Source organism: Carassius auratus, chromosome 23, assembly GCF_003368295.1.
Source record: "Carassius auratus strain Wakin chromosome 23, ASM336829v1, whole genome shotgun sequence".
NCBI classification, from domain to species: Eukaryota; Metazoa; Chordata; class Actinopteri; order Cypriniformes; family Cyprinidae; genus Carassius; species Carassius auratus.
In genome coordinates this window covers 13,599,289-13,626,892 of record NC_039265.1, presented here as the reverse complement: position 1 = coordinate 13,626,892, position 27,604 = coordinate 13,599,289, and the positions used below count along the sequence as shown (strand labels likewise).

General features: G+C 35.4%; 1 protein-coding gene across 1 annotated transcript; it reads right to left on the bottom strand.

The window, feature by feature from the left end:
• Window positions 1-557: 557 nt before the first annotated feature.
• On the bottom strand, window positions 558-27,604 carry LOC113041408 (diacylglycerol kinase alpha-like). The gene is made up of 24 exons (XM_026199901.1): window positions 27,371-27,604; window positions 16,628-16,726; window positions 13,466-13,542; window positions 11,418-11,547; window positions 10,741-10,815; window positions 10,606-10,655; window positions 10,409-10,483; window positions 9,959-10,075; window positions 7,197-7,314; window positions 6,848-6,936; window positions 6,397-6,516; window positions 6,145-6,243; window positions 5,771-5,857; window positions 5,607-5,680; window positions 5,427-5,501; window positions 5,119-5,204; window positions 4,914-5,003; window positions 4,671-4,831; window positions 4,429-4,493; window positions 3,373-3,463; window positions 2,811-2,988; window positions 2,616-2,733; window positions 2,214-2,274; window positions 558-1,589 (listed from the first exon to the last, which is right to left on the bottom strand). Exons 2-24 carry the CDS (start codon window positions 16,701-16,703, stop codon window positions 1,512-1,514), a joined length of 2,190 nt encoding a protein of 729 aa, XP_026055686.1. The 5' UTR covers window positions 16,704-16,726; window positions 27,371-27,604; the 3' UTR covers window positions 558-1,511.

Genomic DNA, 27,604 nt, shown 5'->3' with positions numbered 1-27,604 from the left:
GCTATATTTCTAGTGTTTGGATATATTGTCAAACCATTTAGCGGTTCGCTGACTCAATGAATCAACATGTTGTCGTTTTGTGAACCGACTCTTTAAAAAGATTCTAAAGAACAATTCATCAACGATTCAGAATCTGACAACGTTAGCGCATGTCATGGTGAAAGTATACCGAATCTTGAGATTAAATCAGACATAATAAAGAATTAGACCACTATTCTCATATGCTGATGCAACTGTTGCAACATTTTATGTAAAACAATTGAGCTAAGTTTAATATTGATATGTATTAATATCTGGGTTATCATGAGTTATCACATACGAGTTTGGAAGAAAGTATATAAAAAATAATTATGATACACTAACTTTTAAAATAATTTCAGTAACCTAGAAATGGCATGAGAAAATGAATCTTGAACCCTACGTCTGAGCAGGCTCGTGTAAAATTAGTCAAACTGATAGCGCCCTCTAGTGCTTTTATGCTGTAAACGCCTTATGAGTTTTGATGCAAATTATGGCATTAAGAAACCTTTACGAAAAACAAAGAGATACACTGCAAATAATTTAACACTGAAATGTTTATTCAGACAAATTCACAAAATTAAGAGATCCTCCACATTCTCAGGAGCCACGTAAATTTATAAGCCTGCCAGAGTGCCATAAATGTGCAATCTAAAACCTTTAGGATTTTACTCATCGAGTTATCTGGAAATACAATGGTTGAGTAAATGTATGAAATGTTGCAAAATCAGTTTAACACAACTGACTCGATAAATTCTTAATACAATGAAAATAACCTATGAAAAATAGTTAACATACTGTTGGTTTCATCTCGATATTTTATCTAAACATTACACCTACTATTTTAGGTGTTTACATTAACAGCAAATAAATTAGATATCTCATAAAGCTCTTCAGATTTTAATTTGCTAAAGCTAGTCATTGTTCTGGTAAAGATCACAGTGGCAACCTGTTTAGCCTGGAGTAATCTGACATTCATGATTAGGAAATTAGTGAAAGTAGCTCAGAAAAAATCTAAAGGAATAACTAAAAGCAGTGTGCAGATTTAGCGAACATCTATCTCTAATATTTAAACCACCTATACAGCAAAGTCACTGCACATCAAACCTTGATTCATAAACTGGATGCTTTGGAGTGATGCATATTTTTATGTATATCTACATAGCCTTAAAACAAATATCCAACCTATTTACTTGGAATGACCTGTGCACATGATATGTGTGTCACAGCAAAAATGCATGAGCTACTGTTTGAGAGCACTACATGTCTTTAAAGAGAGCATATTTGATGTTAAGATGGTCTAGCGAAGAGTTTGTACCTCACGTAAGGGGTAATCTCATAAAAACACACAAGGATTTATATAAGAGATAAAACCTTATTAAGCATTTGCTGCAAAATTAACATCCACTTTACACTGTCATTATCTTCAGAGTCCTTGTTAATGCACACAGAGTTTCGAAGCGAACTGAATCATCCTCGAGCGCAGGTAAACTCTATTTCAGGTTGAAAAAGCCAGATTTGACTTGAGGGCCCATCAGCATACTGGCTTGGTTTTTGTGCGTGATGTGAATCTGAGAAAGCACAATAAAAAACAGAGAGATAAAACACCACATTAAGTTAAATCTCATTTAATGCAGACCTGTTTTCTAGTTAACACTGAAATAAAAGGAATTGTTCACTAAAAAATAAGTTTATATCAAAACTGTAGATGTGTTTGCTTCGAAACAGATTTGGAATAATTTAGAATTGTTTTTATCAGACTCTCATTCTGATGGCATCCATTCACACCAGTAATGCAAAAATTTCCCCAAATCTGTTCCGATGAACAAACTAAATCTACATCTTGGATGACATTTTATGGTTGAATTCATTTTTGAGCATATTTTTTTAACAAATCCTTATCATTCACTAAAAATTAGGCGATAAAATGTTGATGTTGACTTATGATATCTAAACACTGTTTATGGAGTTTAGAAGGAGATTTGTAAACACAAAGTGTAATAAGACTTGACTTGGTCAAATGATTCACACACAAATGATGAACACACAAAGCTTTTGGCTCATTACTACTACAGTGTAACCAGCAGAAAGTGCAACTAAACAAATCAGTGTATAAATCTGAATCTTTTTAGTAAATAGATTCAAAAGAGTTACCTGGATGAATCAAAGTGAAATGCGTTATGGTGGACACTTACAGTACAAGGTGGCTGCATCCACGGTTCTCCATCAATCTGCATGGGCAAAGGCTTCTTTGTCCTATAAATGAGTGTATGTTTTTGAATAAAACAATTAGGTACATTTTTAGGAACAAAAATAACCAGTGAATCATTTAATGGGCAATTGCTTGGGTGACTGACTAAGCACACGTTCACATTATTTGACTCAATAGTGGTTGACAGGGTGTTACAGACTAAACTGAACATCCCCATTTAATGACAAAAGAATTAATGAGATGTAATTTAAATATTTTATGTTTGAAAAAGAGAAACAGAAGAGTATGCAAATGCATGTATACTAGACCGTTGAACATGCCTGAGCATGTCATGACAGGTTTGTGCCTGTATGAGCTTGTTTAAGAACATAAGCGTCTGTCTCACCTGATGGTAATCTGAGAGGTTTTGGCCAGTCGGACTGCGCTCTTTAGCCCTGTGTATATCTGTCCCATCTCAATGGCTCCTTCCAATCCCACCAGCTCCACTCGTTTGTCGCTCATGTCTGTTTAGAGACAGTCTGTTGAGTGTTTCAGATAATCTTCATATTAAAAGTTTCTCCTTGCATTGAAGGAAACGTACCTTGTGGGCTCACTTTTAAGACTTCGGGGTCTACTATGACTTCAGGCAAGTCCTGCTCCGCTCTGTCACTTTTTTTGGCTTCGCCCCACAGGTTAGAGCCGCCGTGCATGCTGGGAATGTTGAGGACGGCGATGCCTTCCAGAGAAAGATTACTGAGATCCAACTGGGTCCCGCAACACTGGATAAGGCCAGACAGAGGCTCTGGGGTCAGTTCTGTTATGTTTTTCATATTCAAAATGATTTCTAGCTGAATGCTTCTAACGTGCGTAAGCAGATTTTTAAGTAATGAATTGCATTTGCTTCATATTCTGAATGAATGCCCCTGATCTGGTAGATTGAAATGTTCCTGGCTTGAGCTCTGATACAGACGACTAATACCAGAAGCAGGTTAATAACAGGTGTTAGCACTCGAATGCCCTCACTGTGCTCATGCTTTTAAGCCGATGCCTTTTGATGGGCTTTCAACACGAGGAAAGAAGGAGCAAGGGTAGCTGGAATGATCAATAACCTCTTTGAACTTAGATAGGAGTATGATCCTTTGTTGTAAGGTGTTTTTTCTTACCTCAATGGTTAGACACTCCTTGAGTTTTTTACAAGATGCGGAGATGGTCTCGGACGTGGCAAATTCAAAATACCACAGTTTGTTCTTCATTCTGTAAGAAAGTATGCATGCATGAAAACGAAGCCAGAAACCTGCTTGCAGATCATTTTCTTGATGGTTCGTATGATTTATGTTTTTGATAATTAAATTGAATGTTAGGCGTACAACAACAACAAAACTATTACATACATACACTATAGTTTGAAGTCAGTTAGATTTAAAAAAATAAACTTTTTGAAAGAAGCTCACCAAGGCTGCAAATATTTGATAAAAAATACAGTGAAAACAGTAAAATTGTGAAATATCATTACAATGTTAAATAACCATTTTCAATTTGTATACGTTTTAAAATATAATGAATTCCTTTGATGCAAAGCTGAATTTTCTGCAGCCATTACTCCAGTCTTGATTGTCACATGATCCTTCACAAATCATTCTGATATGCTGATTTGATCCTCTGATAGCATTTCTTTTTATTATAATTTTTTTTTTGGCAGGATTCTTGATAAATTGAAAGATCAAAAAACAGTATTTGTCATTTGTTTGATTGAGGTATCTTTTGAAACAATGTACAATTTCCTGCTCTCACTTTCAATAAATTTTAATGGTGAATTAATTTAATAAAAAATTAATTAGATTAAAATAAATAAAAATAATAATAATAGTAATATTATGTTTGCGGTTATAATGATCTTTATTTCAGTTATAACTGAACCTTATATATATTTTTTTTTTAAGAAAAGCACTCGATTTCATTTAAACAACCTACATTTATGATGGTTTTCATTCAAGTTGAAAAATAATTGTAATGAATAAATTAAAATTTATTGAATGTTTCCTACAAATAACTGACATCAAATCCACTGTTCTGCTGTGCATTGCAATGAACATTAGACATACACCCAGTTTATAAACATCACATAATTATAAAACATATATAATATTTATTTATTTAATTAATATATATTTTTTAATTGTAAATAAATACGTATTGATCTTAGTTTGTAACATGCCCACCTGCTGTTAAACTTCTGAGGGTGTTTCTCTCTCATGGTGTGGAAGCGGTGAGCAATGGAGGCGTCCTGTTCCACAAACAATCAATACAGTGAGAATGATAAATATACTAGGAGTTAAATAACAAAGTTTTTCAAATAACATTATATTGGCAGAGAAACTGAAAATGAGAAGATTGAAACTACATCAAAGTGAATATAATCGAGGTAATGTTTCAGATGAATGCAGTACTGAATGTGTCATACCACTCCAATGGAGAAGTAGTTGTTGATGATTTCGTAGGGCACAGGGTCTCCTCTCTCCTTACTGTCCTCCAGGGTCACCTGTATGCTCCAGCGATCCATCGGAACCACGGAACTGCTCTCAATGTCCTTCAGGATCCGGCCCAGATCCATTCCATCATAACCTATAACATTATAACAGTGTAAAAGACTGGATATATACATAAAAGCACATGTTCAAGTTTCAAGTTCAGCTTTTGCCCTCACCTCCTCCCCATCGAAGACAGCGTGCAAGATCATTTCCTGTGCCAAGAGGAAGCACGGCCACCGGGGGGCGCACTGGCAGGTTGGCTTTATCTTTATGAGGAATTGGAAAGAACGTTTGTGAAAGTGAAATAAGAGCTAACCATACATATACTCTTCGGCTTTTGCTTTGAGCATAACACAATGTATGTTTGATTTAGTTTCCAACCTATAGCGTCAAGGATCCAGCCAACTGTGCCGTCACCTCCACAAACTAATATTCTATAGTCCGGCAGATCTCTGAAGAAACACAACCTGGTTTGGAAATAAAAGGCCATATGTTTTTACAAGCTTCTGTTAAAGTATTAAACCCAATATATCACTACCCACATCTATGAAATGCAAAATGTGGATCATACACCATGTGTTTTTCAATCTTAATCCATTTTTAATAGAACTGTTGTCCACAAGTTCCGTCAAGTGGATCCAGGGCATGAAAAAGACATACAGATGCTGAAATGGTAGTGAAATCCTTACCCTGGTCCTGGTCCACCGTTTGAAAGGTTATAAACCTGCCGAGGATTCAACAAGTACTGGAATTTCCGAAGGATTCTGTAAGAATGTGAGTAAAAATTATGATTTATAGTCATATCTAAGACACAGGCAATTAGACAAAAGCTGATAGATGGACGGATGGATTGAAGGAAGTGTTCACACCTTTCCCCTTGTTTACCGCCACTTTTAGGATTCACAAACACCAAGAGAGGATGAGTGTCAGGGATTGGGTTTATCTGTTTGGGTACAGAAAGTTGTGTGTCAGTTTCATTCAGTATCTCTCGTCTCTGCCTGAGAAAGCTGAAACAGTCCAGGCTGTGTCTTACCTGTAGTACCTGTCCATCGGGTGTAGTGTTGTGGTCACTGTCGTCACTTGCAAATGAGCAGCCATTCTTTATGCAGTTCGTCCTCTCCTAGGTGAGGAAACAAAGAACAGAAGATATAATTCATCTGTGCTTTTGTCTTCTATATAAGCAGACCTCTAATCTTTCAACCATTTAAACCATCTAATCAAGTAGTTTTGAGTTTCTTTTAATCCATCTCATAAACATCTTATATACAATTATTAAATATAAGATAATAAAAGTGTACATGTCAGCTTATATTTGAGTGTATTCTGCTGTATACTACAGATGCAAATCCTGAGACTTGAATAAATGGAATTAAGGAGGTCTTCCAAAGGGACTTTAATTTGCATTACCTTGATGACGGGATAAATGGCCCACGGTGGTAAGATATGATCTCTGAAAGGGCCACAGTCACATTCAAAGGGTTCCTGGGTTGCACACTCATCATGTCTCTAAAATATGACGTAAAAAATCATGTAATGAAAATGACAAACTGACCTGCTTCATTTGTGATATTTGATAATTGCATTTCTTTTTCTTTTTTGTATTATATCAAGATTTTCAACAGCTGTAAATTGGAGCTTTTCAGAAAGTCTCAGTCTCACCATGGTGTGACACCAGACACATCGTTTCCCAGTGAGGCCATGCAAGCTCTTTATCTTCTTCTGACACCGGTCACACTTCCCAGAATCACAGTTTCCACTCACCCAGTCATGGGCTGCAATCTGCATGCAAACAAATTAGATTTCCAGTGTCCACTTAATGGCGGTACTAAAGAAAAAAGCTAATAGAAGATGCTTAAAGTGGGCTCTGATTGCCCTGGGCCCAATAAGTCAGATATACAACAGAATATTGATATTTTTTAGTACATGTATACATTATAAAAAATATAAACATATAGAGGTGGCATTTAATAGCATTTCTTTTTACATTATTACACTTATTATGTCATGCAATTCTGTGATGGGATTTATCTGTATTGGTTTTAAATTTAATTAATAAAACAAAATTAATAAAACAAATAATTAATAAAATAAAAAAAAAAGTTTTTCTTACCCCTGTCTCTTTCTTTGACTTCACATATGTGCGGGTGCACGGAGCCGGGTTTTTATTTGCACACCGGCCGTGGACTGTGTATTTGCAGCCTGTGTATAATAGCAAATGATTGTGACACCTGAACCGAATCAGAACTAAACATACGGGTTTGCAAAGTTATGAATACCCATATAGCTAGGTAGGTAAACCACAATATATGTTAGCATTCTGGATTTCTGGAATATATCTTGAAAAGTTTAGCATCTTAATGGCTTAAATGAAACATTTCATTAGCATTTCTGGAAATTCTGATTACATTTGCAAAGCAATCTGTGTTCCTCTCGTGTAAATTACCCAGAATTCCACTCACAAGTGCAGCAGAGGCCCTGTTTGCGCAGCCCCAGAAGCATATTCTGACAGACGTTGCAGTACACAGGCTTGTTGAAATGTTTCATCCTCCACAGATGCTGGCCGTCTCTTTGGGTCATCTTGGGAAAACAGTAAAAACATCATGTTAGAAAGCATCTTTTTTTCTTTAGAATCTGATTCTGTAAAATGTAACATCATTCAATATATGTTCCAATGAAGCCAAGAATCACATCCCTGTAATCTGCCTCTAACCAGAGTGTTACATGAAGTAAAACAAAGTAAAAAAGGTAAAGAAACAGATATATAGCCTCATAACAAAAGAACACAAGTTCAGATTATTGTCTTAAAGTTCATAATTCACTCACTCTCATGCCAGGAACAATTTATTCACACATGACTGGGAATTTCGCATTAGGATAAAAGAAATCCAATTTTTTGCGAAGGGGTTCAGGTTATCCGTGTAAAAATTTGCATTGACAAACAAAAATCTCCTTGGTTTGTAAGTGACTTCTGTGTGTACTGAGCTTCGTATATCACTATATGATCAACTATTTACACAATAAATTCTGCTAATGTGCTAATTCACCACAATTCATGAACGATGTGTGATTCATGAACAAATCAGTATGATTTTTCAACTGGATCAAATTGTTCAATTAAAAGATTGGCTCATTCATTCACAGTTTTGGTTGGTAACTTCAACTCACTGACTCAGTTACAGTTTAATGGAGGGAAAGTTTAGCAGTGAATCATCACACAATGATATTGTATGACTTAAAATATATCAGCGGAATCACTTGAACCTTTGGGTGTTTTTTTTGCCATTTTTGAATCTTTAAAAAACTCTCCGGCCTCTGTTGTAATAGGGAAAAACATGCGTGAAGATTCAATGGTCCTGTGCTGCACACAACTAATAACAGCAAACGGGTTTGAAACAACATAATTTCTGACATAATTTTTCGTTTTGGACAAAGACCTTTAATATGTAAGATGAAATATACTCATCTGTTAAAGAAACAGATGACGACACCAGCGTAAATAAAATACTAATCAGTGGAAAGTGTTTTTGAACCACTCTTAGTGACTCACAAGAGTGTCGTTTTCTTGGTTATTTCACATTGCTTCTTTATCTTACACCTACTGGCCATTCTTTATGAATTCAGCGGCCGGCTGGAGGTGGTTAGGGTGGGGTGAGGACACTGACTCACGCAGTCACATCAGAGAATTAGTAATAATTCAGAATATTATTGGTTTGGATGACTCAGGCTGGAACTTCAGGGGGCCGAACAGGAGGTCAGAAACTGTAGCCCACACAGCCATGCTGTAACTGGGCCTGATGGCTCAGCATAGCCCCCTCGTGCCAGTTGGGCAGGTGGAAATAGCACACAGGGAAGTCCCTGGCTTTGATACATGGTTAAGCATAACCATGATACAAAACTCTGACTCACAAATGCAAGACATGAATGTAAGTTTAGGCTAAATTGAACTCATGTGATTAAAATAATCTACATTGACGGCACAAACTACATTTGCTGTAATAGACTGTGACCGCCGGTCGAAACAACAAACGTCTTGCAGTTGTAAATTCTGCACTGACTTTGGCTATGCGGTTTAACTGTGAACCATGCCTAATAGTGCTAAATGTACATTTCTTGTGTGAAAGTGGCACTGGCTTAGCATTTAAAGGTTGTAATTTGCTTTACATTATATGTAGCTGTAATTAGTCATGGAAAAAAGTTGCTGTTAACTCTGTGGCTTGTCTCCAGGTCATGCACTAGCACAGTTTGGACAGACACAAGAGTTTTAGGAGTTTAGATAGCTTATGTTCCCTCTCTGGAGGAGTGTGAACCCAGCTACTGCTCTAGTGTTACTTGCAGGATGCTAGCTTGAGGAAGCTGCCAAGTGGCTTGTGTGAACAGATGCATGTCAGGGATGTTCAGAACACATACCTTCTTCAGATGCATGCTTATTTTAATGAGATGTCATGTAAAGTAGATCTTATGAATGACGTGCTAATGAGATGCAAGGGATATATGGTTTGCAAAAATTCACAAGTCTATTTGCATCTTACTGCTGGTATATACATGCCTCCTGGTAGTGAACCACAACAGACACAAAATTTACAGTAATCGAATATCTATTCGGGTTTACCACTGAAAAAATTCTTAAAGTTTTGAATCTGGTTCACCCATCATGACTATACCCGCAAAAATGTGTGGACACTTGAGCACCACATCCATGTGTGCTTTTTAAAAATAAAAATGCAAAATAATACTAAAATAAAATGAAAATGAAACAAATAAAAATGTACATAAATAATAATTATATATACATGTAATGAAATAAAATAATAATGTGAAATCATTTTTATATGATGATAAAATAAAATTGTAAAATGCATCCAACGTAAAATTAAAATAAAACAATACGACAAAAAAATAATATATATATATAAACACAAATTAATTGATGAAACAAAATAGTACTATACTTTTGGTTGTACTTATAAGGATGTGTGTGCGTGCAAGTATGTGTTAGAAGTGTAACTGTTACTTGTGCTAGTGCAGCGTCAGCAGGCTTTTGGTATGCTATATCGAGGTTGAGCCAGAGGACAGAGCACAAAAATACATACATCTACTAAATTGTAATGTTTTCTTTTTACTTCTGAGCAGTGTAATCTGAGGTACTGTCTTGTACGCTCCAAAAATAGCAGCTCTCTGACATTGCATCTGAAACTGAGAATCTATGCTTGTGTTTTCCTACCTTAAGTCCCAGTAAAACCAGCAGCGGGACGTTGTTCATCCCCCCTTCCACCCATTCCTGTAATGACACCGTTCCACTGCTATCTGCGTCAATCGCTGTCATCATATCCTTCAGCACCTGAGAACAAGCACATTGTGCCATGAGAAATTACATGCTTTTGTATTAATGTGTTTCTGTTGTAACCTGTATATAATGTAATTAAGTAATCACTTCATTTGAATCAGGAGGAGCAACATTATGCAAACAATCTTTTCAGATTCATTTTTTCCCTTTCTTATTTTATCCCATGGCAAGTTGATTCATGCTAAATGATGAGAAATGTCTTTTCAGAAAGGTGTGGTTAAGACGGAAAATAACTTGACAAACACATTTCGCATTTCGCGTCTTCCCTGCAAATATTACATGCACGCACGCACACACAAGCACACACACAAACAAAACACAACTCACAGGCCTCAGTTCGGACACATCCCAACCGAGGTAATCTGCTGCATGCATCATCTGGGCAATAATGCGGTCCACTTCCTGTTTTTCAGAAACATTAATGGTTATAGATATTACCGAAAGATGTAATTTGAGTATGATGATTTAGTTGTTACATAATGAAGAATTGGAAGTAGATTATATTTCAGGCTAAGACCACCCACCGAACTGTCCAGGACACCATTGCCATCTCTGTCATAGAGCCTGAACGCAACTGTGAAGGGAAAAACATGGAGACATATTGCAAAGATGGCAACAATCATTACAGATATTTGAAGTGGCAAAAAATTTTGATTTACATTCAAGTTTGTCCCTGGGCTGCCCGTCTTCCAGAAGAGAGAAATAACAGGACACATCCTTCAGAAAGACTTCCCCTTAGAAAGAAAACAAACAAGTTTCATTGTTTGAAACATTGCTTTTTTTTTTTTTTTATAGTTATAGTTATTTTAAAAGAATAAACCCTAACTTTGCAGGGTTTGTTGTTGTTGTTTTTAGTTAACTTTAATTGAACTCAAAAATTACCTTTAAAAAATAAAAATAAAATATTAATTAAAGGGTTCAAATAAATAAATATGATTGACAATAATGTAACTAAATTTGTTGATTTATTTACAGATTTGCTTATACATTGGACCTATACATGTAAACTATCATTCAAACATTTTGGAGTCAGTAATATGTTTAGATATTTCTAAAAGCAGTCTCTTGTCCAAAGCTACATTTATTTGGTCAAAAATACAGCAAAAAAGGAAACATTATTACAATCTAAAATAATTATTTTTAAAATGCATGTGGCGTAAGCCATTACACTTAACGACAGGATTCTTTCATGAACAGAAAGTTTAAAACAACAGCATTTATTTGCCATACAGTTAGACATAGATCATTATAAATGTCAAAATATTGTTTTTGAATGGTAGTGCATGTATGTATGTGTATATACACATATACATATACAAGCATATACATGACCCACTGTTTTCATCTGATTTTGCTGACTCTGAGTTCTGGAAGGATCTGAACAGCCGCTTGCACAGAACCGTTGGGAAGTCCTCCACCTCCAAATATGTCTTCAGGAAGAGGCGGAAACCTTCCTCATCAATGCACTAAAGACAAACCATTTTGCTTTAAAGACTGCTACTCATTCAAGGAACACAAAATACACACACAAACAAACATATGGAATATATCATTGGGCTTTTTAATAACATCTATTTTGGTGATCATTCAGAAAGCACACATTACTGGAAACTAATAAAGTCATAAAATTATCTGGAACCTTCTCAAGGGGACGTAACAGAGATCCAATTAGATTCTGCACTATAAACCTAATCCTAGTTCTACTAACAGGGCCTGCTGTTCCTGTCCTAGTTTTTAAAAGAGTTAATAAGAGAAAAAAAGCTCAGCAAGTTGTATTCAAACTTCAAAAGCCTCAGGATACTGCCGTTCTATCTGGAGTAAAAAGAGGGAAAACCGAGATATGAGATGTAACAGTCAAATACTCCCCCCATACTAACATCCATAAGACTTCCATGACATCATTTGTTGTTTATTTTGCTTTATGCACCCAACACAAGCAAAATATAAAGCATAGAGTGAGATAAACACAAAAATGACTGAAATACAACCCTTGAAGCGTTGATTTACAGTGTTTGAGAGCCAAGTCAGCACACAGTCAGCTGAAAAACTAGTGCACAGATCAGGTATACGGACTAAATCTTTGCAACATGAGCATGTCTGAATAGCAAATCTTTTAAGAGCTTCAATCCCACGACCTCAAAGCAAGCTCTTTTCATTTTACACTGAACTCCCTGTTGTTTGACTATTACAATAGTTTTTTTAATGGAACAGTTTATCAAAACTTACTGAAATCTAATATATATCATTATAAATTTTAATATATATATCAGTTGTATACGTATTTTATGTTTTGCATCATATTTAATACATCAGGCTTTTGTGATCGAATTCTGATTGTGATGTAAACCAATAAGATCTTTAAACAGTATAACAGACTACTGCATAAATATCAGTTGGGAAGAGCTTATTTATGTACAAATAAACATTCTTCAAAAGCCTGTTGTATTATTTTTATATTTACATTTTAACATGATCTAAAAAACAATAAATAAATAGTGCTATTTGTATATTTTATTAACCTTATAAAAATCATCTCATGTGGACAGGCTTTTTACTTTTTGATAAAATATGAAATATTGTGCTGAAATATAAAATATAAACAGCATATATTCTCACTATTGACTGGTTGCTTATTATCATGCCTATTAATTACATATTGGCTTTTTATTAGTACTTAAAAAGCACATATTCTGCATTACCATTTTCTACATCCCTAATCTTCCCAACTACTTTACTAACTTAATAGCATAAATTAGAATAAGCAGCAAATTAGGAGTGTATTGATGCAAAAGTCGTAGTTAATGATTTGTTGTAGACCTTAAAGTTTGACCAAAATATAAAATATAATACGGAAGGCATGTAGACGATTGTACACATCAGCTTTTCAGCAAAGTTTTGATAATTTTATGGGCCTTAGAAATTCATATCTCCAATTTGATAAAGTAGGCTTTATATGGTTAAATCATGCAGCTTGCTGAAGAAATGTGCTCTTAGACAATTTTTTCCTGCAAGATGATAAAAAAGGTTGAAAAAATAACTACTTGGGGACCAGCTGTTTTGGCACGGGTAACCAGAATACCCTAGTAAATGTGTAGCAATGCTCTAAAAAAGCAGGAAAAAAATGTCCTGGCAACCACCCACTACAGCTTCACGTAATTGCAGTGAGTTTTTGTGTGGGACACACTGCTAAAATCGGTACATGGCACTCACTGACTAAGCAGGTACACGTTACATGAATCGTCCAGCGAATAAGCTAAGATATGCTTAACCAGACGTGAAGTGATTCACATTACAGAGATGGATGGATCTGTTCATGGGTAATTGGACTAAGATGCTGTAAAAGCAGAGTGCTGACAGTTGGCCCCTGGCAGTCTGTTCACTCACCTCTCCATGTCTGTACTTGGCTAACCTGCCATCTGCATTGAATTCCTTTAACACATCTTTTACTTTTAGACTGCAGTCTGCAAAGAAATAGACAGGGCGAGTGGGAGGAAGCAAAGAAAGAGAGAAAAAAAGACAAGATGACATTTTGGCAGAAAGAACCACAGTCATAACACCTTTTAATGAACTGTATGCATCTGCATCAACTCATAAAAACAGACTTGGCAAGAACTCCATACACACTTAGGGCAAGCATTTACTATACCTTACTGTATAAACATCCAACAATCATGCATAAGACACATGGATGGAGCAACCAAGGGGTCAAGGTTTGGATGCTTAGCATGACCCTGCTGGTCAGATACTGCAATTACAGGAAGAGAAAAATATCTTTCTCCATTGATGGCCATTCAGAATAAGGGGACCATATATCCTCTTATTTGTGGACATGTCCTGGCTGGGATTTCTGAATTGCCTAAAATGTCCAGGTTTTGGCTTTGTTTTACTATTGATGTGCTCTCTCCAGTCCTCATATGTTACAAACCCGATTCCAAAAAAGTTGGGACACTGTAAAAATTTGTAAGTAAAAAAGGAATGGAATAATTTACTAATCTCATAAACGTATATTTTATTAACAATAGAATATAGATAACATAACAAATGTTGAAAGTGAGACATTTTAAAATGTCATGCCAAATATTGGCTCATTTTGGATTTCATGAGAGCTACAGATTCCCAAAAAGTTGGGACAGGTAGCAATAAGAGGCCAGAAAAGTTAAATGTACATATAAGGAACAGCTGGAGGACCAATTTGCAACTTGTTAGGTCACTTGGCAACATGATTGGGTATAAAAAGAGCCTCTCAGAGTGGCAGTGTCTCTCAGAAGTCAAGATGGGCAGAGGATCACCAATTCCCCCTATGCTGTGTCGAAAAAATAGTGAAGCAATATCAGAAAGGAGTTTGATGTTATCATCATCTACAGTGCATAATATCATCCAAAGATTCAGAGAATCTGGAACAATCTCTGTGCATAAGGGTCAAGGCCGGAAAACCATACTGGATGCCCCTGATCTTCGGGCCCTTAGACGGCACTGCATCACATACAGGAATGCTACTGTAATGGAAATCACAACATGGGCTCAGGAAATACTTCCAGAAAACATTGTTAGTGAACACAATCCTCCGTGCATTTTTTAAGTTCTTTTTGTAAAACTGGTACGCCATGTCATCCGGACTAAAGAGGACGAGGTCAACCCAAGTTGTTATCAGCGCTCAGTTCAGAAGCCTGCATGAGAGCGTGTGGCATGGGCAGCTTACACATCTGGAAAAGCACCATCAATGCTGAAAGGTATATCCAAGTTCTAGAACAACATGTGCTCCCATCCAGACGTTGTCTCTTTCAGGGAAGACCTTGCATTTTCCAACATGACAATGCCAGACCACATACTGCATTAATTACAACATCATGGCTGCGTAGAAGGATCCAGGTACTGAAATGGCCAGGCTGCAGTCCAGATCTTTTACCCATAGAAAACATTTGCCACATCATAAAGAGGAAGATGCGACGAAGAAGACCTAAGACAGTAGTGCAACTAGAAGCCTGTATTAGACAAGAATGGGACAACATTCCTATTCCTAAACCTGAGACACTTGTCTCCTCAGTCCCCAGACGTTTGCAGACTGTTATAAAAAGAAGAGGGGATTCCACACAGTGGTAAACATGGCCTTGTCCCAACTTTTTTGAGATGGTGTTGATGCCATGAAAATTTTAAATCAACTTATTTTTCCTTTAAAATGATACATTTTCTCAGTTTAAACTTTTTCTCAGTGTCCCAACTTTTTTGGAATTGGGTTTGTATAAGATTGCAGTTTTGCATTGCTTTGACTGTTTTCTGTAAATCCAACCTTCTTGCCATGATTGGCCAGTAATGAATAATGGCTGCATGATGTTGGTCAAACTGTTTTTCAGTTATTGTCTTCAGGAAGAATGACATTTTAAGCAATTTACAAATCCTAGCCAGGACATGGATTTATAATGGCCCTATGTATTTTGAAAAACATTTTTTCAATTGCAAAAAAAAAGTGTATTTTTTTATTTTAATACTTAATTTAAATCCTAAATATATTATAGTATACACTTTACCAGTTCACAATTCATTCTGAAGTGATTTTAAAGAATGAAATGGATCAATATCCATGAAGAAACACCTGGAATATTTTATTTACATTTACACTTAAGTATTTACCAGATAATGCTTTTATACAAATCGTTAAAGCATGTTTGCCCAAGATATATATTATATATATATGTATACACTGTGTACATGTTTTACTTTTGTGTGCAAAATTTGTGTTTTCTCTTGAACTGAACCCATGATCAAATGAAGCACAGAAAAACTTATTTCTAAAAAAGTGCTAGTTTTTCATTCTAAAAGCTTGTAATGTCGCTTAATATTATGCAAATATTTGTAATTTTAAAATTTGAAACATTTATATCAAACATTTAGAAAGAAATGCAACTAGTAGAAAAACAACCGGAACATTCTTGTAAGATGTTCTCTAATATTTTTTATTTATTTACATCAAATCCTTTCTTACAGTGAAGTAATAATGATCATTGTGCAATACTACTGAATAAGAGAGAATAAGAGTGATAACATGGTGTCCTTATTACACGCTACATGTACTAATATTATAGTAATAACAGTAAATTAAGCATAATTATATGCAAACAACCTTAAACCAAACCCTATTCCTACCCCTAAACCTATATTAAGTACATGTAGTTAATTAATATTAGTCAGTACTTAATTGTAAAATTACACAGTAACACCTTAAAATAAAGTGTAACCAGAAAAATACATTTTCATAATCACTTTCATAATCAGATCAATTTAGTGACTTTATCAAAATCTAAATGAAATCAATCAGTCAGTCTTTCACAACACTAGCTGCCCGTGTATAAAATACTTCAGCAAATGCATGCATGTAAAACTAAGTAAACTGGGCTCACAGATGTCTTGGATGCACACGACTGGCATGTTTTTGAGACCCTGAGAATAAAGTGTCATTTTGCACTTTAAGGACTGAGAGTGAGTCATGGTTTGTAATGAGGCCGAGTGTTTAGTGAGAGTGGGAGGGATGTGTGGGCATCACAGACTTACAGTCAATGTACTGCTGAAGCTGGATGAAGTCTACCGGCCTCAGCTCTCTGTCATCCGACTCGCCCGGGCCTGACATCACGCCAGAGCCTCTGAATAACACTGAAAGAGGTTGGTGAGAGGAAAAAACACAAATGAAAGCCACATCCATCTTCACTTTTCATGCATTAAGATGTTTCCATGCACTTAAAGTGAAAGGAAAACCCCTAATATAACCAAATGCCATTAAGATACGGATGATGAGAGAAAAGCTTTAGGCCTAGACCCAATTATGCAAATACAAAGCATGTACATTGTTGTCATTCTCGTAAATGCTTTTAAATAACAGAAAAAATGAATCACTGTTGCATTTCTGTGTGAATATTCTAATACTATGTGATAATAAAACAGTCCGCGGAGAACCGTTTTATAAAAGAAACAAGTTATTTCTTTCCCTTTCTCATGTACAAAATGTTGTTTATTCTTTCAGGCTGAGCAAGGACAATGTGTCTGAATAATTTGCTATTCATGCATGAACAGAAAAATATGCCCAGTGTAGTCACACACCATACAAGAATTCTGCATATAGATAAAGAAAGAATTACAAATTCTGGATGCTGCACGGATTGAAATTACAGCATATATTTCTATACACTACTGTTGTAAAAAAAAAAAAAAAAATCACACACACACACAGTTTAGAGTCTGTAAGATTTACATTTGCGATTTACATTTGCATTACATTACAGTTGTTACATAATATTAATAATAGAATCAGTTTCAAATAAATGTTGTACTTTCTATTCACCAAAGAAATATGAAAAAGATGCATCATGGTTACTATATTGTAATAACAAGGAATGTTTCCTGAGCATCGAATCAGCATATTAGCACGATTTCTGAAGGATCAAGTGACACTAATGATGCTCGAAATTCAGCTTCGCATAACAGGAATACATTACATTCTAAAATATATTCAAATAGAAAACTGTTATTATAAATTTAAATAATATTACACAACATTACTGTTTTACCGTATTTTTGACCAAAACAAATGCAGCCTGGGTGAGCATAAGAGATTTCTTTCAAAAACGTTAAACATTTTTTATTGTTTTATTAAATATAATAATTTATTTACAATGTAAACGTTCTCATTTCTGTATTAAAAATACAAAAACTGGTTAAGACACTATTATGTATGCCAATCTGGCTATGAAAACAGCATGTCACATCATCAATCATCCATCACTGACGTCACTGCAACTTACTGAAGAAACCAAAACTATGCTAGCATAAACCCCAACTCTGCCCATAGGTCACATGACTAACAAAAAGGTTGGGTTTCCATTGAAAAGAATCATCTTGTGTTCTGTGTATGAGACACCAGTGGAAAGCTGATAAGAGACATATCTCATATTCACATATTTCTATTTTATTTGCTAAAAGAATACAACTATGCACAACATTAAAAAACATATTCACTGTCAGCTGACAAGATTGAGTATATGTGTGTGTGTGTGTGTGTTATATAGAATCTTCATGTTTCTGGGTCTCATCTGTAACGGAAAATGGATCAGCACTCTCATTAAGAAAAAGGCAGTCTAGGGAGATCAGTTTGCTTGTCCCAGGCTAAAGTTTTTGTTCCTGTGCACATTCTTTAAGGTATCTTCAAACTTTCTAACAAACTTTCTAAGTCCGTACACCCACTCCTCTCATGTGATGTGAGCTGACAAAGGGTCACACCGTTCTCAGTTAATTCCCTCAAAAGGTTAGTGTCGTTGCCTAGGAACTTTGTTTGTGTGGCCTATTATTCCGTGTATATGTGGGTGGGTGTTTGTGTGTGTGTGTGTGTGAGAAAGAGAGAGAGAAAGTTGGGAAAACCGAAGCTATACTTTTCTGTCAACACCGGAAGCTTTGACATGACTGCATGACAGACGATTTTAAACACACTGCAATCAGATCAATCAATTTGAAATGATAGAAGAAACATATGCTTTAAATGTCTCACTTATGCACTTTTAAATCAGGTCAAGGGAAAATTTGAGGTTCTCAAACAAATAATCATTTGACTAGCATGTTTGCAAATTAAACGACCATTGAGTCACATGTGAAATTAAACTACACATTTTTTAAATCAGATTTTTGCAGAATTATATTCAAATTGATTTATCTCATGGAGAAATGTCATGACTATTAATATACTGAGCTGAAAAAAATATGCATATATAATGATTAGTGTAAATTAGATGAAATAAGTACCCCCCCCCCACACACACAATTTTTTGGGACAAATATCATTCTAATTACTGTAATACAATAAAAAAAAATATTTCTGATAAGAAAACCATTAAGTAAAATCAGTATGAATTAAATTCTGTACCAATGTATTTTTGTGATGAACACTACTTATATAATTATATTTCAATATGCTATAGACAATTAGGAGATTAGTTTAATTGTCACGAAAATAATGTCACAATGCAAAATCTCTTAGTTGACCAGGCATTGTTTTCTTTATATGAAATATAATTATAATATGTAATATAATATATAACTATAAATATAATATGTATTTTTTGTAGGGCTGTAAATAGATTTTAAAAAATTAATCTGGATTAATCACACCGTTTTTGTCATGAAATTAAGCAGAACACAAGACAATTTGTCTTGTTTAACACTTCTTATTTATCTTGTTTTTTTTTTAGTCTTACATGTTTGGCATCAATTCTGACAGTTTTTCATGATGTCCAACCAAGTGACCATAAGCATAAAACGAAGAGGATAATCATATTTGATACTGCAGTCTTGCTTCACACCGGTTTTAACAGTCAGTTGCTGCTGACTGCAGGTCTTGGTCTCTCTCCCGCTTTCTGTCTCTGTCTTTGTGAAACTGAGTGTTTGGGTTGAGCACAGAAGCGTGGTAATTTGATTCTGGGCTTCCTCATCACTTATTTGCATGCACAGCTCTCTGTTTTATGGAGGGAGACAAATCTCTGCTTCACCAAACACTTAGTCCAGTAAAACACAGAGCTAAGGCTCTTTGTGGCTCAGCTCAAAGTACACCATTTTTGAGACCATCCACAAAAACAAGATGCAAACCATAACATCACAGCTTCCTGTCATTTCTACAATAAAGATGCACATTCATTCATGCCAATGTGTCTATTAGCCCAGGTGGATCATTTGTTTTTGTTTTTTCCATTATAGATGAGGATTCAAATGGATATCATTATTGATTACAGGTTTCTCAGGTTTTTTTTTTTTTGTAATGAATGCCCAGACAACCAATATTTAATAAATGTATATTAATAAACTCAAATGATGTCCTTTATTTAGCAGTATAACATGCTGTATAATGTACAGTCAGCTGCTCCTTATCACAAAATAAATATATGTGAAGCTGTATATTACTGTTTGCTCTACTATTCTAACATTAAACTTAACAGTCTCGACAAGTGCATGAGAGTCATGTGCATCTTTAGATGGTAATCTTTGTCATCCTAACCCATGCAGGTACAAATGTCAGCAGAATTACAGAAATGCCAGTAACATTAAGGAAGTAGTGGGTGTTTGTAGTAGTTAGTTTCATGTTGCTGAGAGATTCCACTGTTTTGTGCATTGTGGCATGCTTCTCTCTACCTGTATTTGTAACTTGTTAGCTGGCAGTGCACTTAAATAGTCCTGCAGTGTGACAGTGTTCAATTATTCCATGTACACTCCTTTTTAAAGAATTTAAAGAATGCTGTATAAATTAGCGCTGCAATCTCTGTTTACAGGTAAAGTAACTACTAAAAAAACATGCAACATGACTGTTACATAAGGCCAACAAACTCAATTACCGCAGTAATCACCCAGCCGTTATCACTCTCACCTATTAAGTTGCATTTCCAACCCACTTGACTAGAAAAGCTGGACTTAGAACACAACATTGAGTAGATAGAGGTGCGGTGAGTAATTTTCATCCAAGATAAAAAACTGAGGTTACAAGCCTGTTCTAGTGATCTAATATTAGCTGTTCACATATCGTTTGTCTTTACCTTTTGAAACTATTTTTAGGAACAATACTTTCTAAAGCTTTGTGTTGTTTGTACAAGCTGTCGCCTCGTGTCAAGTCAAACTGCCGCTTTTTATCTGCAAGAGTTTATATATTTAAGTGTTTTCCTCTTCCTTTTCCAGAGGAATATCTGACTGCTCAAAGTTTGCTAACTCGAGATACCTAATAAAGACCTTTCCTTGTAGTTTTCCATTCAAATATATATATATATAGCTTATATTCATATAAATACAAATATTATATTAATAAATGAAAAAAATTAATATGAAAGAAAATATTGATTTTAGACATACTGAGAAGTTTGAAAAAGAAATTTTCAAGTCATTAGATTGCAAAAATAAGATGGCATAAAATAAATATTATTATTGTTGTATTTATAATCATTTGTATTGTTGTAGTTCAATGGTTTAGATAAAGTCAAAATTATATATATATATATATATATATATATATATATATATATATATATATATATATATATATATATATATATATAGCTTATATTCATATAAATACAAATATTATATTAATAAATGAAAAAAATTTATATGAAAGAAAATATCGATTTTAGACATACTGAGAAGTTTGAAAAAGAAATTTTCAAGTAATTAGATTGCAAAAATAAGATGGTATAAAATAAATATTATTATTGTTGTATTTATAATCATTTGTATTGTTGTAGTTCAATGGTTTAGATATTATTGTCAAAATTATATATATATATATATATATATATATATATATATATATAGCTTATATTCATATAAATACAAATATTATATTAATAAATGAAAAAAATTAATATGAAAGAAAATATCGATTTTAGACATACAGAGAAGTTTGAAAAAGAAATTTTCAAGTCATTAGATTGCAAAAATAAGATGGTATAAAATAAATATTATTATTGTTGTATTTATAATCATTTGTATTGTTGTAGTTCAATGGTTTAGATATTATTGTCAAAATTATATATATATATATATATATATATATATATATATATATATATATATACACACACACACACACACATATATATATATATAAACTGACATCAGTATTGGTTGTGACCAAAAAATATAATTATATTTATTTCCATCATGGGTTCCCCTTCTGGCTCTGATGTAAAATGTTCATTTTGCTGGTTATGAGCTGCCCTTAATTAGATTAAGTCAAATCAAATCAAATAATTTCAGCTTTTCTAAGGAAACACAATGTACATCTGGTCAGTAAGAAGGATTGTCAATCCTGGTGGCTCTGGAAAGAGTTTCCCCATCAGCTGTGCTGCCTCAGACCGTTGCCAGGGGTTACTGACAGGACTAGAATGAGGGAGGGAGGAGGGGAGAGACAGATGAAGTGGAGGAAACCCGGGCAGCAGTCGCGGGTCTTCCCCTGCTGGCCCGCTCCACCCACGCATGCTTCTCAGTACACACAACCTTCAAACAGACTGCTTTGCATTCCACCTGCTGATGTAAGGGTGAATCATTCACCTCAACAAAAGCAGATGATTTTTGTCTTTTTGGGGAGGAGTAGCATGCATTTATCCAACTCATACATCTCAGGCATGATATACTGTAAGCAACAACTGGAAAAGTGGAAATAATGGATTCCCGCCCCACCCGAGTGGCTCAAGGTCATTTTTGTGCACTAAATGAGAAAAAGACTCATTTAAACATTGCAAAACAAATGGCAGGCAAAGTTCAAGACATGCCATTAAAAAGGCCGCAAATTGTAAAGCAGTACGAGTCACACCTCATCTGAGAACAGCTGGGGCTTCGTGTCGCTCAGCTCCTTTCTTGTGTTGCATTTCAATGAAAATAAAAAAGCATCACTATGTAAGTTGTGGCAGGATGAGTTTTTTTTGTGAAAGCAAAGGGCCCTCAGTGGCGCGCAGGAAACCCTTTCAAAGTCACTCACTACCCGCAGGCATGCCTGTGCTTGCACAGCAGCCGTGCACGTCGTCCTCCTCCAGCCTGCTGCGCGGTCTGTGCAAAGGCACACGCTTGAGGAGACACATGTTAGAAACGTACTTACACCCACACGGAGAGAGCAGTACAGACAGCAGACTCACAGCAACTGTTGCGCTAGTCTCCTTCCTACACAGAGCAATATCAAGAGTCGAAGTCACGGACTAAGCCATTTAGATTTCATTACCGTGATCATCAGAGGGCATGAGAAATCATAGACAGTCTGCAGCTGAAATGGACATGTAATTATATCATTTATGGATATAATTGTTACATTTATGCAGCCTAAACTACACCGAAACACTTCACAAAAAACAACCACTAGAAAACTATTATCTCCACAAGAATCATTGCACATTGAACACGATCAGGGCTGAGATTTGATTGTTTTTCCCCTGATAAAAATAGCAATTTAAAATGCATTAAAAATAATCTCCAGGTGTGGCAAGAAATGTTGTAATTATGACATAAAATATAATTACCAATTACACTTTTTATTTAATTATTTTATTTAATGATCATAATAACAATTGTTATTATTATTAAATATTATATACAAATATTATTTAAAATAAGTACACTAAAAATGGATTCCAGGGTTCACACTGCACGTGGTTGCGGACCGTCAATGCGTTCCATGAGCATTGAATAGAGGTTGCACCTTTCTTTGTGTAAACATTTGAGCTGTGTTACGCAAATCTTCCACAGTGACGTAAATATGTGGGGGCGTGTTCAAATGTGGTGTTTTAGGAAGGTGTGGATGAGTCTTAACTTTTATAAATAATATCTCTGTAGGTTTGAGACTTCAGTCTTTTTTCATTTTTGAATCATTTTTAATTGTTAATTCATTAAAGAGCCAGTAAGATGAAAATTCTGAGCTTCCTATCACTGTTTATAAATCCTGTACATTAGGTTTAAATCCATCCAAGGTTAAAAAACATTGTAATTTTGTCAAAATATCATTTTAAAATTACCTCAATTCTCAGAGATCCCCAAACGGTTCGCGCGAAGCTGTTCAAAAGATTCAGTTTCCTTAAACCCCACCTTTCGGTAGCATACTGTGTTCTGATTGGTCAACTAACATTGGTAGCATACTGTGTTCTGATTGGTCAACTAACATTGGTAGCATACTGTGTTCTGATTGGTCAACTAACATTGGTAGCATACTGTGTTCTGATTGGTCAGTTTTGATTGGTTGTTCCGCACACACCTCCACTGTAAACTATGCGTTAGCATCTGTTTGGGGTGAATTATGTCTTATTCCTCTCATCGCGAAGCAAACAGTAAAATAAAAAATTTGAACAGTCTCGCTGCTTTTTCTTCTGTGTGGGTGTATTCAAGCCGCACGCTTCAGTTTGAATCTGAATAGCGTGTTCAGCGCGGGGGCGTGGTCACAGATATAACGAAGGGAGACATGAAAAACAGACATCACGTTGTTTTCATATGGATTACTTTATCACAGAATATCTGTTTTCGGCAGCACTTGTTTAGTTTTAAAGTAGACATGTCAAGCTTTCTATAGATATCTCTCTCATGTCTCTTCGTTGAGTATTCACGGAGTTACACTTCATTTTACATGACGTGTTTGTACATGACGATCAGCGCAGAGAAAGGCTGCAGACAGCACACATACTGATAAGACGCTCAGGAGAAAACAAACACATAACTTCATAATCATACTTTGCATTGTGATTCAGAGATGCTCGTTATTCTAAGTAAGGTTGGTAATGAACCCTCTTTTATACTCCCTCTTTGTATATTTTGTACCCACCGAGATTAGAAAAGCAGTCATCAGTGAAATGTTGTGAACACAACAAGGATTTGTTGTACTGCTCTGGTATTGTGGTAAAAATGAATTTTAGCCATTGGTTCTTCTGACCTTCATCCTTTTGCAGTGAAAATAAAACAAACTTGCCTTTACAATTAAAAACACTCTGTCTCCTCGACATGATGCTCTCACACCAACCAGAGCGTCTGTGTGTGTGGGGGGGGGGGGTTTGGGGGGTGGCAGGTCAGAGTTCCGTTTCTCTCAAGACGGTAGGCGGAGATTATTATGCAAAGTGTTCCTAGTGACGTACATAGAGATGGGCAAAAGATTTGAAATCTATAACGACTCGTTTCAGCGATTCAGAGTCGACTCCTTACTTAAGAAGCCAATAACTTTATAAATCGTGCACTTTTTGGTTTAATTACTTTGCACATTGTTTACACTGATGGACAGCTACATCATACACTGTAATACAGGTAATTTTTGATTTCCCATCTGTGTGGCTCTTTAAATGACTAATTGACTGAACAATGAATCACTTTTTGTTATTGTAAAACAAAAGTGATTTTCATTAAGAAATAGGAACCAAAACTGTGATGTGCTTTTTTTATTAGTACATTTGTGAGACTTGATTTGATTTGGCTGTTTCATGTCCTCATTTTTTGTCTGCAGCCGTATTTTCTTATACATCTGTACCCTTCTGATATACAACTATTCTGTAAAAGCCAAAGAAGACAGTGGTGTTTTACTGACCACTGAATTGAAATATGAGAATACACAAGCTGTTTGGATCAGCAATATCCAGTTTATGTTCTCTCAATCTTTTTAAAGATTAATAAGTCCTTACTATTTGCCTTGTTAAAAGTGAGGAAATCTGTGGTGAAGCGAATATTGACCCACATTCCATTCACAAAGCTATACCTTCATCTGTTTCTGTTGCATAAACATGGTTAGATCATGATCGACCTTTGGGAAATGTGGGCTTTTCTTGAGTCCAGTTTTCACTGCTTGGCTTGGAGTTATAAAAGCAGGAGATTACTGGGAAGACAGTAAACCAACCCTGTGATTTTCTAGCCAAGCCCATGAGGCTAGAGATTCCTCAGAGAATGAGTTACCATTATCAGGTAAGCTAAGCCAAGAGATCCAGAGAGAATGCGGGACTAAATTAGAACATTTAATTTCTTCAGGGACATCCACAAATTTAGTATAGGCTTTCAAATGAGTCATAGTTACAAAACCGCAAACTAAAATATAAGCATGTTGCACTGAGATGGATACGTTTTGTTCACATCAGCAGAAAAAAGAGTGGAAAAACAAGAACGACTATATAAGTAATATGGCAAAAAGGTGTAAATGCAGGGGAACTGAAAGAACACGTGAAAACCCTTTGCTTCAACTGTCTTGGCGCATGTCATGACCGGAACTATGTGACAAAATGCTTCCAGTCTGTTATAAATATGATGTCTGTCGAATTGGAAGAGTTGAAATCTCCTGGTGATGAAACAGGATGAACTTAAATTACATAACCAGCTCACAGTAAACATAAGGATGCTGAAATGAATATTTACGTAAACTCTGTTTTACTAAAACAGTCTAGATCAATGCAGGCATTTAGACAGTCAGCAACCTAGAGAAGAGATAACAGTAAAATAAACAATTCAAGAGAAAGAATCCAAAGAATGCGACAAGTACTTAATCAGATGTGATAATTGTGTCAAATAGCACAATGATACATAAGAAGCAAAAAAGGTAGAAATATTCAGTGTCATGGTACACTGCTGAATAAAACATCTTAAACCAGGTTTCTTTGACAGTTATGAGGTGATATGGGGAACCTTTTGAGAACCATGCCTTTGTATTATTAAACAGTGAAACACTTCCAAAAAACAACATTTATTTATTTTCTAGCATCTTTTAACTCACGATCCACAGTCTATGCAAATAGTTCAGTGAAAGAACAAAACATTTGACAACAACCCGAGTCAACAACTTCGAAATAAAGAGCAGAACCACGCTGTTAATGCAGTTAATTGCTACAATTCGGATGAGTTAACAAGCATTTATTTGTAACGGAATGCAAAAAACAACTCTACTGCACTATTCACCGCGATACTACTAGGCTACTGACTTAACAGTCTGAAACAAAAAGCAAACAGTAGTCCGATTCCCTAATAAATGACTCATGTGAGTCGGTTCCTTTTAATGAATCATAAACATACAGCGCGATTAATGCAGACTGCCTGTCAAAAGAATGAATCGTCTGAACCAATACTTTTAGTAAATCAAAAGCACTTACGAATCAGGAGCATTGTGCAGTACATTTAATGAACCGCAACTAAATGATTTCATCATCATGATGTGTTAAACATCACGATTTATTGACTGTTATGACAACTGATTTTGAGATACACATATTGAATTTATTTTATAAAAAATTAAGAACTCATTGAAATATGTTATTCATCACATTTTGTTGGTTTAGTATTTGTATTTAATATTTAGAGCCAGTTATCGGACTGTATTTTTGCTGGCTCTGGATAAGTCTGTGAAAAAAAAGCCATTAAAAGTCTACGTAACAATACCTTTCGAGATAATATTTTATTACATTTATTAAACACAGAAACCTGGGATCATCTTAGAATTTCCTAACAATTGTTGAGGGCAATAACTCTAATAAGGATCTTTAAAAAGACATTTCATCGTCAAAGTACTAAAAAAGAAAGGAATTCAAATTGGAACCGTTATGGAACCGAACTCGTGAAGATGAATCGAACTTAGAATCATTACATTTCAAACGATTCCCATCGTTAACTAGAATACATTCTGGGCATCGATACAAACGTTCGAACACGCTTTTTGGACCATCAGAGGTTTTGAGACACAACCGTATGTGTCTCTACCGTAAGAGGTCGTGCATAAAAACTAAATGCGACAGTACAAAATCACTGTTACTGTTTAAAGCGTTGACGTTAACTCACCTTAATATCTTGTGGTCTGCAGCACCCGGTTAGTGATTCTGTCTTATCTTTAAAACAGACGCCAAGAGCAAAATCGCCAGTGTCAGATGCACTTCGAAAACTGCTTCAGCACTTAGAAGATGAATAAATCGCGACGGGGCAGAACCAGCTTCGTCTGTGAGAAAGCGTTCCGCTGTGTTTGTCCGGTGGAGAACTGACAGTGAAGTGAACACGCCTAACTGTGAGTGACACTCC

Bases quoted from the DNA above. Each gene is read 5' to 3' on its own strand.
- LOC113041408 (XM_026199901.1), bottom strand. From the start codon at position 16,703: ATGTCAGGCCCGGGCGAGTCGGATGACAGAGAGCTGAGGCCGGTAGAC. The intron at 6,517-6,847 runs GTAAGAAAAACT...GTTTGCATGCAG, and splicing joins AGTCAAAGAAAGAGACAGGG to ATTGCAGCCCATGACTGGGT. The intron at 5,681-5,770 runs GTAAGACACAGC...GTACCCAAACAG, and splicing joins CCGATGGACAGGTACTACAG to ATAAACCCAATCCCTGACAC.